General features: G+C 39.1%; 1 protein-coding gene across 3 annotated transcripts in view; it reads right to left on the minus strand.

The window, feature by feature from the left end:
* AKAP6 (A-kinase anchoring protein 6) overlaps nt 1-17,578 on the minus strand; it is a 594,007-nt gene that overhangs the window by 353,129 nt on the left and 223,300 nt on the right. For all 3 annotated transcript variants that reach the window (XM_043983332.1, XM_043983334.1, XM_043983333.1), the window contains exon 4: nt 11,908-13,674. In XM_043983332.1, coding sequence (XP_043839267.1) covers nt 11,908-13,674 — 1,767 coding nt within the window. The remainder of the gene's footprint in view (nt 1-11,907; nt 13,675-17,578) is intronic.

Raw genomic sequence — 17,578 nt, forward strand, 5'->3', positions numbered from 1 at the left:
TGACAAAGGCAACACTTGAACCCAGATCTTGTTTATTTCATCATCCCCTGTACAAGACTTGAGATATTTCTGGGTGTCTTTGCTTACAGCTGAAATGCCTTCTATTCCATTACTACCTGTTTACTTCCTATGTATCCCAAGCCTGGAATAAGGAAGACTCATCTTGAGTTTAAATCTGACCTCAGACACTAGCTGTGTGACCCTAGACAAATCAACAAGTCACTTGACCCTGTTTGCCTCAGTTTCCTCATTTGTAAAAGGAGCTGAAGGAAATGGCAACACATTCCAACATCTTTGCCAAGAAAACACCAAATTGGGTCATGAAGAGTCTGATATGACTGAAAAATGACTGAACATCCTATTAGACATGGTAGCATAGCTCTGTAATCTCACTTTCTGAGAAGTCTAAGGCTTGAAGATATCTTGAACTTGGGAATTCTTAGCTGTAGTGGGCAATGCCAATCTGGTGTCTGTACCAAGTTCAGCATTAATATGGTTAACCCCCAAGACTGAAGGTCATAATTACTTGCGAATATGCCATATGTCCCCAATTATACAACCCTCTATATATAACTCTATAACTACACACACACACCATCAAAGTAGAAATTAGGTCTCGTTCATCTCAGTACATACATATGTACACACACAGAGTGAAAGAATGAATAAGAAAGGAAGAAAGAAAGAGGGAGGAGGAAAGGGAGGGAGAAGGTGAAAGGGAGGGAGAGGGAGAGAGATTCTCATTTACTAACTTATATAGAGATATTTAGATACAGTCAGTCACTGGAAGTCTTAAGTTTTACCCAAACTTCCAGTTCCCATTAGAGTACTATCCTAGGAATCCAGGGCAGCAAGGGAGATCTCTTATGACCTATTTATTCTCACCTTTTATGCTCTGACCAATAGGTCCATCAAGGAGAATTTATCAGGAGTAACACAGCTAAGAAATCCTGCTTAGGAGACATTCACAAAGAAAATGTGCTTTGAGGTGACGGAGGCTTTAGATATTATCTGGTTAATATATACACACATGTGTAGATGGATAGACGGATGAGTGGATGGGAAGGATGGATATGAGAAAACAGTACAAGAAGTGGAATAACATCACTCAAAAAGGAAATAGGTAAGTCATGTAGAAAGAATAAAAGATAGACACTCCAAATGATCTCAACTGGCACATTAATTGTGGGCCTGAGATACTGAATGAGAACTGCAAAGCTCTCTCGTCATCTACATGACATACCTTCTCACTTCTTCTTTTGATTGGGCATTCCTTGGCTCAAAGACCTTAATCTCATCAGAGTTGACTCAGAGAGGGAATAACATACACACTCAATTGGGTGGAGTAATCTATCTAACCCTGCGGGAAAATAGGAGGGGAAGGGGATAAGGAGGGAGGAATAAAAGAAGGGAGGGCAGATTGGGGCCGGGACAGTCAAAAGCAAATCCCTTTTGAGGGGGGATAGGGTGAAAGAAGATAGATAATAAGAGTAAATATCATGGGGAAGGGAATAGGATGGAGGGAAACAGTTAACAATAGTAACTGTAAAAAGAGAAAAGGGAAAAAATTCTACAAAAAATACTCATAGCAACTCTTTGTGGTGGCTAAGAATTGGAAATCAAAGGAATGTCCATCAATTGGGGGATGACTGAACAAGCTGTGGTATATGATTATAATGGAATATTATTGTGCTATAAGAAATGACAAACAGGATGATTTCAGAAAATCCTGGAAAGACTCATATGAAGTGATATATAGTGAAGTGAGCAGAACCAGGAGAACATTGTTCAGAGTGACCACATTAGTGTTCTATAAGCAATTATGAATGACTTAACTACTCTCAGCAATACAATGATCCAAGACAATCCCAAAGAACTAATGATGAAGCATACTATCCACCTCCAGAGAAAGAACTGATATTGATTGAACACAGACTGAAGCATGCTATTTTGTGCTTTCTCTTTTTTTCAAACTTGAGTCTTTTATGTAAAATTACTAATATGATAATGTTTTACATAATTGCACGTGTATAACCTATACTGATTGCCTTCAACCTTGGGGAAGGAAGAGGGTAGAGAAGGAGGGAATGAGAAAGGGATAGAATTTGGAACTCCAAACTTGAAAATTAAAAAAAAAAAAATTGATTGGACATTCCTTCCCCTGCTCTAGGACCCTGGGATCAGAATAGCTAAGAGTTCTCCTTATCTTCTCAGATCCACACCCAGATCCACACCCAGTACATTACTCTCTAGTTTTCTTCATTCCATATGTCTAGCCATCTTCCAGCCATGCCTCCTTATACTTTACCCCATCCTTTCCATCTTCTAGTTCTGAAAATACTAATCAAAGCAACACTTCCATTTCTGTGAATGATATATCAATCAATTCCCCTGTGGCTCTAACCTTGTGACATTCCAGACCGAAATATTCCTATTTAAACATCATTCCCCTGTATGTGTTGTCTTCTCCTATCAGAATGTAAATTTCTTAGGGGCAGCTAGGTGGCGCAGTGGATAAAGCACAAGCCCTGGATTCAGGAGGACTTTAGTTCAGATCTGACCTCAGACCCTTGACACTTACTAGCTGGCCCCGCCCCCCTCAAAAGTTATTTCCTACACAAGACCTTTTACTCTCCCAATACATAGTCACTTAACCCTTATTGCCCCACACCAAAAAAAAAAAAAAAAAGATTTACGTTTCTTGAAGGCAGAGACTGTCTTACTTTTTGTATTTGTGTTCCCACCATTTAAGATAATGCCAATACACTGTAAGCCTTTAGCATATGTACATGTTCATTCTCTCTCTCTCTTTCATTCTTTCTTTTCTATTCTTTCCCCCTTCCTTTCTCCCTTCCTTCTAGTCACATTATTTTGAAAGAATCTATTATAGAGAATTTAAGAGAATATATATAGACAAATAGTAATTAGGCGCTGACCTCAGCATCCTGCCTCTGAAATACTGGCTATATGACCTTAGGCAAGCCACTCAGTCACAAATCAGTTAACTGTTGAATGCCTCTAGCGGCTCTCTGGGATTACAAATTGCAGAACAGTTATAGAGGATGCTTCTTCATCAGTACTTCCCTACACTAATAAAATCTTAGATTTACACAAAATTAGAGAGGGAAACAGAGAGAGAGATGAGAGAGAGAGAGATGAGAGAGAGATGAGAGAGAGAGAGAGAGAGAGAGAGAGAGAGAGAGAGAGAGAGAGAGAGAGAGAGAGAGAGAGAGAGAGAGAGAGAGAGAGAGAGAGAGGAGAGAAAGGAGAGAGGAGACAGAGAGATAGGAGAGAAAGGAGAGAGATCAAGACAGATACACAGACACAGACAGATAGACAGATAGACATGACTTAATGAACAAAGCATAGGGACTAGAGTCAGGAAGACTCAAGTTCCAATCCTGTTTCTGATTTTTGGTAGCTGTTCAGTAAGCATTACATACCTCTGATAAAAGAACCAGCCTTGGGGAAGTTAGCTTTGAGCAAGGACTCAGCTTTGGAGAATTTACTTTCCGTCTAGTGCCTTTTTCAGAGAGCAGCAAAGGGGAAGATTTCTCCCTCCCCCAAACCTCATCTTACAGCCCTGAACAAATCACCACCCTTCAGTGTCTCCGACAACTGTCTAGGACTTTTCTACTAAGTCCTGGAAGTATTTCAATGAGCTGAATGTGATGAGATCATAGGTCCTACGTTCCCAAATCTGTACAATGATAAAAGTGGACAGGCTATGATGACAAAAGGTCATCATAAACCGGTGGTTCCATAAAAATATCAAAATATAAGGTGACAGAGTAACAAAAAGGTTAAGTGACTTGTTCATTCAGACTAGATGGCTCATTCTAATTAGAGTTGAAATACACTCAAGATGTTTTCATTCCCAGGCCACTTATTTTTTCTACTTGAAAAGAAAATCTGAAATTCTATGTTTAAAGGCAATTTAGAATTCACTAACATACTAAGCATTATATTCATTGTACTAACCAAGTTCATTTCTCTTTTAGCTTTTATTCATCACAGAAATCTTGTTCTTAAATGCAGTTTATTTTCAAATTACCAGAGAGACAAAGGTGCTACTTGACTCCATTATAATCTTTATCAAACAAAAATGATTATGTAATCACAGGTTTTCCATATCAATAAACAAAATTATCTTTTGTTATCACCTAACTTTGTTGCAAATGGTACTTATTGAAATGACAAGAGAATAGAATCATGTCTGTGTGGAAAAAAAAACCAAAAACATATAGGATCCTAATTTGTTCTAACCTACATGCAGTAACCGGATCTAGCCTCAAGATGGTGGTAAATTACCATTTCAATCAGACCTCGGTTTGCCTCTATTATTTTTGATCCAAGGACCCAAACTCTGTATTTAGGAGGAAAGTATTTGCTTTAGGGTAATTAAGGTTCTTATTGACTTACCTCGAGCAATGTTCTTGGCATGAATAAGAAATACCATTCCAACAAATTAATTGGAAATTTGAATTCAGATTTTTTTTTCATCTTATAAGATAGGTCCATTAGCATCAAAAGAGACCTTTGTAATTTTATGCAAAAGCCACATCTCTGTTGTTTTAGAATCTTTCAACCTTTATCTTTTCTCTATATTTTTAAAAAATGTCTTAATTCTTCTCATTTGTCTTTCTGGGATATTTTATAATTAATAATAATGATAACAGTAGCTAAAATGTATACGGTATTTTAAGGTTTCGACCCTCACAATAACACAGTGTGGTACTAATTCTATTTTTCTTCTTATTTTGTAGAAATAGGCCAAGTGCAATTAAATGACTTGACCAAGGTAAATACAGCTAGTGACTATATGAGTTGAGATTTTAACTCTGGTTTTTCCGATTCCAAGTCCAATACCCTATTCACTGTCTGTTAGTCAAAAAACATTTATTAAGCACCTAATATATGTCAGGTCCTGTGGTGAGCTCTAGGTAGATCAAGAAAGGTAAAAGATAGTCCTAGTTTTCAAGGAGTTCACAATTTAATGGGGGAAACAACATGCAAACAACTATGTATCAATTAGCTCTATCCAGAAAAAATTGGAAGTAATCAACAGAGGGAAGACGCTAGAATTAAGAGGGATAGGAAAAGTCTTCCTAGGAAAGGTAGAGTTTTATCTGGGATTTAAAGGAAGCCAGGAGGCAGAGATGAAAAGAAAGAGAATTCCAGGCATAGAGGACAGACAATAAAAGTGTCTGGAGTTGGAAGATGGAGAAGCTTGCATGAGGACTAACAAGGAGGTCACTGTTACTAAATCATAGAGTATGTGGTGGTATGTAAGGTGTAAAAAGATTGAAGAAAGTGTGGGAGGGTATGGGAAGGGGAGAGGAAGGGCACGAGAAAGGCTTTAAATGCCTAACAGAGGGCTTTGTATTTGATCCTAGTCATTAGAGTTTATTAGGTAGAGAGGAGAGATGGTCATACTTATGCTTTAGAAATACAGCTAGGAGTGAGGAGAGACTTGTGGCAGACATACCAACCAGCAGGCTATTGCAATAGTCCAGGCATGAGGTGTTGAAGGAAAGAAAGAGGTCTGTGCAAAAGATGTTACAAAGGTAAAATTGAGGCACAGCTAGATGGCACAGTGGATAAAGCACTGGCCCTGGATTCAGGAGGACCTGAGTTCAAATTCAGCCTCATACACTTGAGTGTGACCTTGGGCAAGTCACTTAACCCTCACTGCCCCACCAAAAAAAAAAAAGGTAAAATTGACAACCCTTGGCATCAAATTGACTACTGGGTGGTGTGAGAAGGTAAGGAATCAAAAATGACACAAGGGTTATAAGCCTGGTGTACAGGGGTAATGGTGGTATCCTTGATAGTAACAGGAAAGTTTAGAAGGAAAGAATTTGGGGAGGGGTGAATAGATGAGTTTGGTTTTGTCTTGAATTTAAGATTTCTACAGGAAATCCATTTTGAAATGTCTATTAGTAGGCAGCTGAAAATGCAAACCCAGAGGTCAGCAAAGTGGTTAGAGTTGGATAAGTAGAACTGAGAATCATCAGCAGAGAAATGATCATTGAATCCATGGAAGCTAATGGTATCACCAAGTGAAACAGTATAGAGACAAGAGAAGAGGGCCTGGACAGAGCTCTGTGGGACACCTGCATTAGTGGACTTGAACTGGATGAGGAAATTGAACAGGAGTGATCAGGCAGACAGGTGAGAAGCAGAAGACAGCAGTGCCACCTAGTGGCCAAAATTATTTTACACACCCTGCAGGCTCCAAACCTCAAGTTTGAAAGCTCAGCCATCTCGGATTCTTCCCTCTCCTTTGACCTTCACACTCAATCAATCACCATCCCGTCTAGTCTTTCTTTATGTTGTCTCTTGCCTCTGTCACTTTGTTCTCACTCTCACTACCAGCAGGCTCCTTCAAGCTTTTTCCCCTTCAAACTGAGACTACTCTAACAGCTTTCTAATTGTTCTCCTTGCTTCCAATCCATCTCCCGTGGCCCCTCTTTGTGTGTGTAGGTCAGAATTTGTGATTTCATTCGTGTGGAAATTCACTCCACCGAGGCAGATTCATCATGTCAGTTGTCCCTAACTTGAAATGTTAGAAAGCAGCCTGATTTCAGTGAGAGATTGAGACGGCCATGGTCACAACGATAGTATGTGCCAAAGACGGAATTTAAACCCAAATCTACTATGCCCCATGACTTCATCTCTTAATCTTACTAACTTCTCCTTTGTGTCCAGGACGAAATTCTAAGTCATTCATTTCTTCATTCAACAAACGTGTGCAGAGCACTGTACTGGCAACTTAATCAATAGGCACTCACACTTCCACAAAACTTTCAAGGACTTTATAAACACCAGCTGTTGATGAATAATAACAGCAGTAACAATCATGATGGCTAGTATTTTTATAGCTCATACTATGTGGCAACTCTTTAAAACTGTAAGTTGCAGAAAAGGTGCTGACCTGCATTAGTGGAGGGAGTTCTCTCGCCTGAACTCTCACTAAAGCAATAAAATCATAGGTCCAGTCTTTATCCCCATTGTTATTATGAGTTGTTGTTATGCAATCTCAACCTACTTCTCTAACATCTTCTCCAACTATTCCCTGCAGGAAATATTTGTTCCCATAGGACTTGTGATACAATCATAGAAACATAGATTTAGAGTAGTAAGGGACTTTAGAGACCATCAAATAGAGACCTCACATTTAACAGATGAGAGATATACACACACACACACACACACACACACACACGGAGAGAGAGACAGAGAGAAGAGAGACAGAGACAGAAACAGAGAGAGAAGAAAGAGAAGAGGGAGGTAGGCTTTCCTCCTGTAATGATTGGAATGACGCCACCTACTAGAGACTTGCTGTGGAAAAGCTCCACCATGAGGAAAATGCCTCAGAGGCATTGTGGCTTTTTGCTCATGATGTTTGCTCATGGGTGCTGTCTATCAAGGCTACCAGCCAATCAACTTGAGGAGCCTCCTATGGTCTGGGAGGAGACAGGAAGGAGGAAAGGGAGCCTGCGCAGAGAGCGCGGGCCCCTTTGGCTTCTGGACTTGATGGTGGTGGCGGCAGAGGACTTCACAGGAAATTTGAGGAAAGATAGGAATGCCAGGCTGTTAGAATTCTGTTCTCAATCTTTTTCTTTCTATTTTCCAATAAACCTTTAAAAACCTAAACTCGTTTTATCAGTGATTTTTAGTCAGTTTCCCCCAAACTGGGGGAACAGATTAGAATCCACATTTAGAATCTTAAATTACACACTCCCTAGGAACTTTGGGGAATTTCCCAGTAGTTTATATTGGGAACTGTCTCTTGGTTTAGTTATCTCCTCTTGCTCTCATCCTCTGCACATTGTCTGCTATGTTCTAATTGGTACAACTTCTTTGTTTTCTATTTGCTTGGACAAATGGGTCAACTTGCTATTCACTATTTGCAATAGCCTTTTGCGTAACTAGAATCTAATGACAAGGAATCAAGTTGGTAAGTGTAAGCACAGGGTAAGTCTCCCCCTTAAAAAGGCCAGGGATATGGATTCTGTTTGGAATCTATGGCACTCCTAGACTGTATTTAGGGGACTGATGGGTACCATTTTAGTTATGGTAGTGCCCAGGGGCTTGCCTGCCCCCCTAACTTTTAGCTATCATTCTAGTTCTCCTCTTTTCCTGTGGGTCCTCAGGCCCCACCTCTCAATAACTCACACAAGCTACATTTAGACAACTCATGTTGACATATATATCTTTCATGTCTTACACTTTTAAAAAAAATATGAACTGCATTTAAAAAAATCGGTTTTGGTTCTGGACTTGTATTTTCATCTGCATAAAGAACAATGGGCATTAGAACTCCTTCCACAGATGCAGATAAATTGCTGAATTCATTTAAAACTTAGGGCCTTAGATGGTTGCCTGGGGCACTGAGAGTTTAAATAACTTGCCCGAGGTTACACAAGCAGCATGCCTCCGAGTCAGATGGCGAACCCAGCTCTCCTGACTCTATGGTTACAGACCATCCAGTAAGCTACATTGCCTCTTTAAAATGCTAAGGGAAACTTAAATACTGCTCATGGGGCAGGCTAGGTTTCAAAGCCTGGGGCATTGAAGGCAATGTGGTAAGAAATTAATTCAGTATGATGTGAGCTAATTTAGTATAAATAGCATGACATCTGAACAAATTTGTTATAAATATCAGTCAAGATACAGAAACCAATCCTAAAGTCCTGATAAATATAAAAGGGATCCGGACCCCTGGCCAAAGAACAGTGTCCAGAAAAAGACTTGATAATGAATCAATTCAATGACACTGGATACATTCCTGTCTGAATACCATGCCAAAATAACCCCTGGGCAAAAGATCCTCTGCTTTAAGCTATCCACCTGGTGTTAGAAACTGACGGATGCCCAGTAAAAATATTACCCTAATTCTTCTCTAGGCAATCAAACCTGCTACAGCAAAAATCAGGACCCGACAACCAAAATTTTACTTTATTCGGGCTATAAAGGAAAGGCATCTGTATCACTGAAATGGAAATAACTAATGTGCATGGGTGGTATTTGGTTGGTCTTAAGGAAGCTTTAAATCTGGTCAGAGACTTATTTAGCAGAAAAATGCCACCAGCAGCTGACTCCCTGACATATATCCCAGAGCTGTAATCTGGCATTTATAAAGATATTTCGACTTCTTCTACTAAAAGGAATATAATCTTTTCACCCTGTCGATTGTTAGTTGATCCAACTGTTAGCTGGATACCAACATGCTTGAGTTAACAAAGCATATTCTCTCTGTGATGTGTTTTTAGAATGTAGCATGACTAGAAAACATGTGAGATTAGGGAGCCAGACAATGAGATGTCCAAAAAGATATTTTTTTTTCCTAATTTTGCCCTAACATACTGAAGTAAAATACAACATCTATAGTTCTCTTTACCTATATGATTTCTTTTTTTCCCCTGAGGCAATTGGGATTAAGTGACTTGCCCAGGGTCACACAGCTAGTAAGTATCAAGTGTCTGAGGCTGGATTTGAACTCAGGTCCTCCTGAATCCAGAGCCAGTACTCTATCCACTGCGCCCCTACCTATATGATTTCAAGATAAACAGGTCTTCAGCAAAGTGACATTTCATCTGGGGAAAAAAAAAAAAAACAAAAACAGAAGGGTTTTTTTGTTTTGTTTTGTTTTTTTAAATGAGACTTGAAAGTGTCCTATTCAGAGCTTGGAGACAGCCATTTCTATTAAGTATTCAAAAGTATGTGATATAGGGAGCAGCTAGGTGGTACAGTGGATAAAGCACCAGCTTTGTCCAATTCAAATCCGACCTCAGACATTTGACCCTTACTAGCTGTGTGACTCTGGGCAAGTCACTTAACCCTCATTGCCCTGCCCCCCCCCAAAAAAAAGTATGTGACATAAAGTTCCCTTTTTGAAAAAAAATAAGCTTGGAAAATGGTTTGAATTTTCAACTCCCATCTCCTACGTTAAGAGGAATAAATCTAGTCTTTAAAAAGAAAAGAGATAGGGGGCACCTACACTGGCCCTGAATTCAGGAGGACCTGAATTTCAATGATCATCTATCTCTATGCAGAGATACCAAAAAAGGTGATGGAGAGAGTTATCAACAGCTATCAGTGCCTCTACTTCCTCTCTTCTCACAGTCTTCTAAATCCTCTGTTATCTGTCTTTCAACGTGAAAATGTTTGAAATGTATTGAAACTATCTATACAAGTAATCTACAAAATTGAGTTCACATCCACCTTAACCAAGGCAACCAGGCATAGTAAAAAAAGGTAAAAAAAATCTGGGTTCCAGTCCTAGCTCTGTCACTTCATAGCCATGGGATCGTGGGCTAGATTTTTTTTTTTTTTTTACCTTTCCAAGGCTCTATTTCTTCATCAACAAAATAAGGAGGTAAAAATATCCTTCTTACCCACATCATGGGATTATAAATGAGAATTGCCAAATGATATGTAGGTAGGTACTTAAAAGCACTTTGGGAACTGCAGAAAGACCTAAAACCAATATAAGGTATCTTTAGTTAATCTATGTTAACAACTCTTAATCCTTAAAGCAATACAGGAAAGATCTTTGATTTCATTAGTGTTGGGAAATCCAAGTGTGAGAATTCCCTCTACCAAGCCCACAGATCACAATTCACCTATGAGTTCTACTCTTTATCATCTACTTACATAGGTAAATCCTTAGGCCTGAACCATGTAAGGCTTAAGTGAGTTTCCCAGGTCATGCAAGTAGTATCAGATGTGGGATGTGAACTGGGCATTGTGGATTCCAAACCCAAAACACAGTCTGCCACACTATGCTGCATCTCTATCATCTCTTTGTTGTAATCAGTAAATGAATTAGAAGGGCTCTTGAATGACACTCTATTTAAGCAAAGACTGTTAACAATTACAATAGTAACCAATCTTTGGGGGCAGGATTATTTATTCCCAAAAGAAGAAAGTTATATCATATTGTATCTGTATTGGAAACTACATCCTGAGAATTCTGGCTGCCTGCACTTGGTATGAATGAGAGCCACATGGAAACGGAGTTTTTGTTAGTTTGGATTTAATGCCACCAACATCTCATTCTTAAAGCAAATTTATACAACACAGTTGGCATTCCCATGTTCTAGAGATGTATGTATGATGCAAGGTATATTTAGAATATAAGTTTCTTGAGGGCAATGACCCTTTCATTTTCTATCTTGGTATTCCTAGCACCCAGCACAGTGTGTTGCACATATTAGGTACTTTAGAAAGTGTGTATATTGACTTGAACTGGATTACAGTGGCAAGAGTCTAATGATATAGAGAGATTAAAAGGAGGCATGTTCCCAGTGAATTGAATTGTTTCTATCTAGAACAAAGGTTGTTCTGGGTTGGCATGAGCAGACGGAGCGCTTAAAAGTATTGGGAGGAAAAAGGAATGATTTCATTCTGATATAGCTGAGTTAATAGCATATTTAGTTAATTAAGCCCCCAAAATATTCTCTGCCTAATGTATTGTTTATTTTGTGCTACTCATTTGATTAGGAGCTCTGTTCTGTTTCAGCAGTATTGACTGTAAAGGGCTCTGGCAAACAAAAATACATTAATTCAAATGTGATCAACATGTTGAAGGATTGATGAGCAATTACTGTTGACATATACTTTAGCCCAATGTAATGAACATTGTTCATTTTTCCACTTCATAATAGTTTAGGAGAACAAAAGGGAGGCCTATCAAAATAGCAAGAATTATTTCCAATTTATTCAAAGCCCTTTCATTGAATTTAGGCCTTAGGTCCTTCATTTCTACAATGGGGATAACTGGATGACTAGAAATCAATCAGTAAACTTTCCATAAGAACCTACTCTGTGCCCACCACTGTGGCTACAGTTTGTTTGTTTGTTTTTTGGTTTTTTTATTTATTTTTGAAAGCACCTTACCTCAATTTTTTCCCAAATTGCTTCATAGTTGTCTTGGTGCTGGATATCTTCCATCAACTGTTGAATTAAAGCAGTTTTATTCGAGGTAGAGCTCTCGTTTTTCTTTGAAGATGGGGCTGTCTCAGACTTTTCAGCCCTATATTTTTTGATGCCAGATGTAGGCATGCACAACTCTTCATCAGAAAGAATATCACTCAGAGGCCCAGATTCAATGCTTTCCCCCAAGGAAGACGCAATATCACTTGAAGAACTAGGAGAAATTCTGCCTAACCTTTTGTGCTTTGTTTTAATCTGGTAGGCGGGATAGATTTCAGAATCTGAATTCATTTCTGACAGCTCCCAGTCATCAATATTCTGAATAGTTTCTCCTCTGGGTTTCTGGGGCAGAAGCTTTGTCAGATTTTCAAGCTTTAAAGCTAACACTTCCGTCTGTTTAAGGTGGGATGGAAGAGCTAAGTATTCATCAGAACCATACCAGGCCTCTACAACTTGGCCATTTCTAGCAATATGACTTGGAGAGGAGGAATAGCATTTTTTGCTTTTGTTTTTTGAAAGAATGGGTGATGGGGAGATGGTGGAGTCTGAGCCAGACACAGAATCATTTCCTTGAGAAACAGGTGGCAAACTGGTTGGAATCAACTTTGGAGACAATTTGGCATTCAGGTTTCTTGGACTGCAAGGATCTGCTGAGGATATGGAAGCAGAATCTGTCTCTGGCCCTGCTCTGGCCTTGGAAATACAAGAAGGAATTCCATTCGGCACTGCTGAGTTTTTCATGTTTTCAGCTGGTCTGGCTGCCCTGGTATCAGATCCCTCTTTAGGTGGATGACAGGAAATTTTAATATCAGAGGTTTCATCGGATTTTCTTCGAGGGGCTTTTTCTTTACGATTGTACTCATTAAGTCTTTCTAGGCTAGAAGAGGTTTCTTTAAAGTGGCTCTTGACTGGATTTTCAACATTCCCTACACCCGTTTTGTGCAAACACTCATAAGACTGGCTAACTGCAGATGGGCTATTTGGATAAGAAGACTGTAACGCCAGACATAGCTTGGACCGGTCTGGTGGATCTAAGAGAGAGGGTGTACTTCTACTCATTTCTGCCTTTAAGAGAATCATCTGTTTTTTCCCATCACTATCTTTGAGTTCATTTTTTAGAGTGTCTTCCTTAAGAAAGAGCCCCCGTTTGGGCAGAGTAGGTTGCGTGGGAGAATCTTCATTATAATTAAAACAGTCTCTTATTGACCTCTTGGGGGTTTGATTTTCAGAAAGAGGAGGATGTGTTTTTGCACCAGGTTTGGATAAGGAATGATTTTCCTTTGTCCCTGTATCAGAAGGGTGTGGTCTGTCCTTCCTTTGCCCTGAGCCTGTAGAACCAAGAGGAGACAAGACTGGAAGCTCTTTGCTTACAGGTATCACTTTGCTTTCATCACTTCTACCTTCATCTCCTGCTGAAAGTGATGAGTGAGTCCCCTCCTCACTAATGGCTTCACTCTCCTGGGAAGAAACAGGGTCAGTAGCTACTGTAAGGAGACCAACACTTCTAATAAGTTCTGGGAAGTCTTTTTCCATTTCACTCCAGGGTTCAAAGGGCTTGGTTTTAACTTGACCAGAGGTCATATCACCCAAAGCACCAAGCAAATCCTCACTTGGGCTGTAGTCGGACAGTTCAAAAGCAGTGATGCCACAATCCAGGGACAGGTAATTCTGGGAGCATTTGATGGTTAACTGTCCTGAGTCGTCCACTTCAGTTAAAGAGTCCAGACGACCCTGGAACAGAGAATGAAAATGGTTTGAGGAAATGCAATGTAAATTATAATACTCTATTGTTCAAATGAATTATTAGCACATGCTAAAGAAAAGATTAGAAATGCAATCGGTATAAATGGTTTCTAGAGTAACATATATAGAGGAATAACATTCAATGATACATGACTTTGTACAATCAACTTCTTAAAAACTGGGGAATGATGGGTTTTTTTTTAAATATGGCAGATAGTCTTAATAGAAATGCTTTCACTCTGACCCAAATATACCTATTTCCTGAATATTTTCTATTTTAGAAAAGTCTAAAAATATAAACTACTTTTCTTAATTTACCTCAATTAAAATATTCCCTGAGAATATCCTCTTTTAGATAAATCAGATATTTTAATCTTATTTATTTTAATAAATTTTAATAAATGCCACAAAACAGAGATACCTACATAACAAAAATATTTTCTATTTTGATTATTTCCCACTTATCCTGTAGAGAATCTCTACATAGTCATTTGCATGTTGTCTACCCCATCAGACTGTGGGTTCCTTGAGAGCAGGGACTGTCTTTTGCCTTTCTTTGTATCCTGGCACTTAGACTAGTAGCCAGCAAATTATAGATGTAATCTGTATTCTTGTTTTTTTAAAAAATATTTTGATCAAAAAGTATTTCAATATAATTGGTTTCCTTTGTATCCTGTGTATTTTATGTAATTACATATATATATATATATATATATGTAAGCCTATTCAGATTGCTAACAGAGTTCATAGCACATAAAAATGTTAAGAATTCCTAGATTAATCACTAGGACTTATGGACAACCCCTGTCCCCAACTCTAAAGAGGGGCAAAGACCAAAGGAAAAGGTAAACCAGATACCAGGCCAGGTCATAAGTCAGCAAAGAGAGTTTCCTATAAAGTCAAATTCAAGAGTGGTATGGGAACAAGAAGTTAGTAACCAGACTGGAGGTGTGAAGTCAGAGAGGTATGTATGGAGGTCAGGAGGCCTGTTAGCACAAGTGTCAGCAAAACAACTCTTCATTCTTCTATTCATTTCTTTAATTTTTTTTTTTTTTAGTGAGGCAATTGGGGTTAAGTGACTTGCCCAGAGTCACACAGCTAGTAAGTGTTAAGTGTCTGAGGCCGGATTTGAACTCAGGTATTCCTGACTCCAGGGCCGGTGCTCTATCCACTGCGCCACCTAGCTGCCCCTTCTTCTATTCATTTCTAATGGTACTCTCAAAGTTTCCTCTTAACACTGTTTTGTCAGGTGGTTACAAGCAGAGGAAGCACTTGGCCAAGCATGAGACCGTGGGTTTAAAGAGCCTGAAGATACACACACACACACACACACACACACACACACACACACACACACACACACATATATATGTATATGTGTGTATGTATGTATATATGTGTATATATGTGTGTGTGTGTGTGTGTATATATATATATGTGTGTGTGTATATATATGAAACAAAACACCATGGTGACAAAGAGTACTGCATTTGGAGTCATGGACTCTGGGTTCATATCATGGTTCTACTACCTACAAATCTGTGTTACCATGGACAATTCAATTTTGAAGTTTTCTCCTATGCAAAATGAGAATTTTAGACTAGATAACCTCTAAGGTCTCTTCCATCGCCGAATCAGTGCTGCTTTAATTCTATTACTTCTTTTATGGTAGTTGCTAAGGACTGACTTTTAATAAAGTAACAGCATTCCTAGGTCACCTATGTTATTTGGACCCTGACTTTGGGGTTTCTGACAAATAAGCATACTCTTTGAGTGCAACCCTTCTTTAATAGCAGTATCACTGTATAAAATTATGTATCCTCCATGGAGGATCAATCAATTTTAATTGCTAATCAAGATGACAAGGACCTAAGGGGAATTTCATACTTAACTATGGTCTATCTCCAGGTCAGTTATTTTTTATAAGTCAGATACCAGCAAATTGTAGGGATTGTCAAGGCCAACTACCAAATTAAAAACAAAAAATATACCACATGGGAAATTTTAAACAAGTAATCTTGCAAGTTGACTGCTAGGTAGTGCAATGGATAGAGCGCTGGGCTTGGAGTCAAGGACACTTGAGCACAAATCTAGCCTCAGAAACTTCCTAGCTGTATGACATTGGGCAAGTCACTTAATTTCTGATTGCCACTAGAGAAGAAAATGGCGAACCACTCCAGCATCTTTGCCAAGAAAATCCCATGGACACAGGGCCATGAAGAGTTGGACTTGATTGAATGATATTGTGAATTCCTCAAACTTCCAAATGAGCCATCTTCCAAAAGTAGATTTACAAATTTTTTATGTGATAAAGTGGTCTAGTGGAAAGCTCACTGGATTTGGAGACAAAAAGCCTAGGTGTGAATCTTCAGCTCTGCAATTTAACTACCTCTGTGGCTGTGAATAAGAGGTTTCACACCCTCTGGGACTCCCTGTTCTCACCTATAAAATAACCAGAATAATGTACTAGGTGATGCCAAGGTCCTTTCCAACTCTAAACGTAATGACTCTCAAAACTTCAAGCATAGCTTCCTGCAGCAATAAGACTTAAAATGACATTTACTTATAAATGTTTGTACCCAAAGTAGCTGAAATATGACACTGCAATGAGATATTCTATCTACCTTCTGCGGAGAGGCAATGGACTTAAAATGCAGGAGGAGACATACATTTTGGGACAACGGCCAACGTGGGAATGTGTTTTGCTGCTCTGTGCATATTTGTTGTGAGAGTTTTCTTTTTTCCTTTTTAAAATTCTTCACTGAGGGGGGTCGAAGGGGGAAGAGATAAAACATGCTTCTAAGCAAATAATAAATCTTTTCAAATCTATGTTTATCATAAAAATAAATGGTATATGTCATAAATAAATGGTATATGTCATAAATAAATGGTATATGTCATAAAAAGAGGACAACTATATGTTGATGGTTTTGTTTTTTTATTGCTTGAATATAGGATTTCAAGCACAAAATGAAGGAAATAGGAATTTGTGAGATAATCTTGGAACCTAACTACAACTACCATTTCTGTAGGTCATAGGAGCTGGAAAGGTACCTCAAGTCCAATCCCCTGATTTTACTTGTGAGGCAAATGAGGCTTGGAGAGATTCGTATAGTCTCCAGGGATGTACACATTAGATAATGAGATTGATGCTTGCATTGCCAGAGCCAGTTGTGGGGAAGTTCTGAAGGAAAGTGTGGGAGAGAAAAGGTATTAGGCTGCCTCCCAAACTGAAGGTCTACAAGAGCCTTTGTGCTGACCTCATTGTTGTATGCCTGTGAAGCCTGGCCTGATAGCAGCACCATGTGAGGAAATTTGAATCTCTTCCATTTGAATTGTCTTAGGAAGAATTTTTTTTCCATTTATTTACCTGGCAAGATAAGGTACTGGACACTGAAATCCTTTCTCGAGCTGAACTGCCAAACATTCAAACTCTACTGCAGATAGGGCAACTCCAATGAGCTGGCCATATTGTTTGAATGCCAAATACGTGTCTGCCTAAAAGGCTATTTTATGGAGAAGTCACACAAGACAAGCACTCACACAGATGTCAGAAGAAGCGATACAAGGGATACTCTCAAGATCTCTTTGAAGAACTTTTGAATTGATGGTGAGACATGGGAGGCACAGGCACAGGACCACCCAGCATGTTGTGCCCTCATCTGAGAATGTTCTGTGCTCTATGAGCAGAGCACAATTGAAGTAGCTCAAAAGAAATGTGAGATGCAGGGCAGCTAGGTGGTGCAGTGGATAAAGCACTGGCCCTGGATTCAGGAGCACCTGAGTTCAAATCCAGGCTCAGACACTTGACACTTACTAGCTGTGTGACCCTGGGCAAGTCACTTAACCCTCATTGCCCCGAAAAAAAAAAAAGAAAAGAAAAAAAGAAATG

The sequence above is a fragment of the Dromiciops gliroides genome, chromosome 2, assembly GCF_019393635.1.
Source record: "Dromiciops gliroides isolate mDroGli1 chromosome 2, mDroGli1.pri, whole genome shotgun sequence".
NCBI lineage: Eukaryota > Metazoa > Chordata > Mammalia > Microbiotheria > Microbiotheriidae > Dromiciops > Dromiciops gliroides.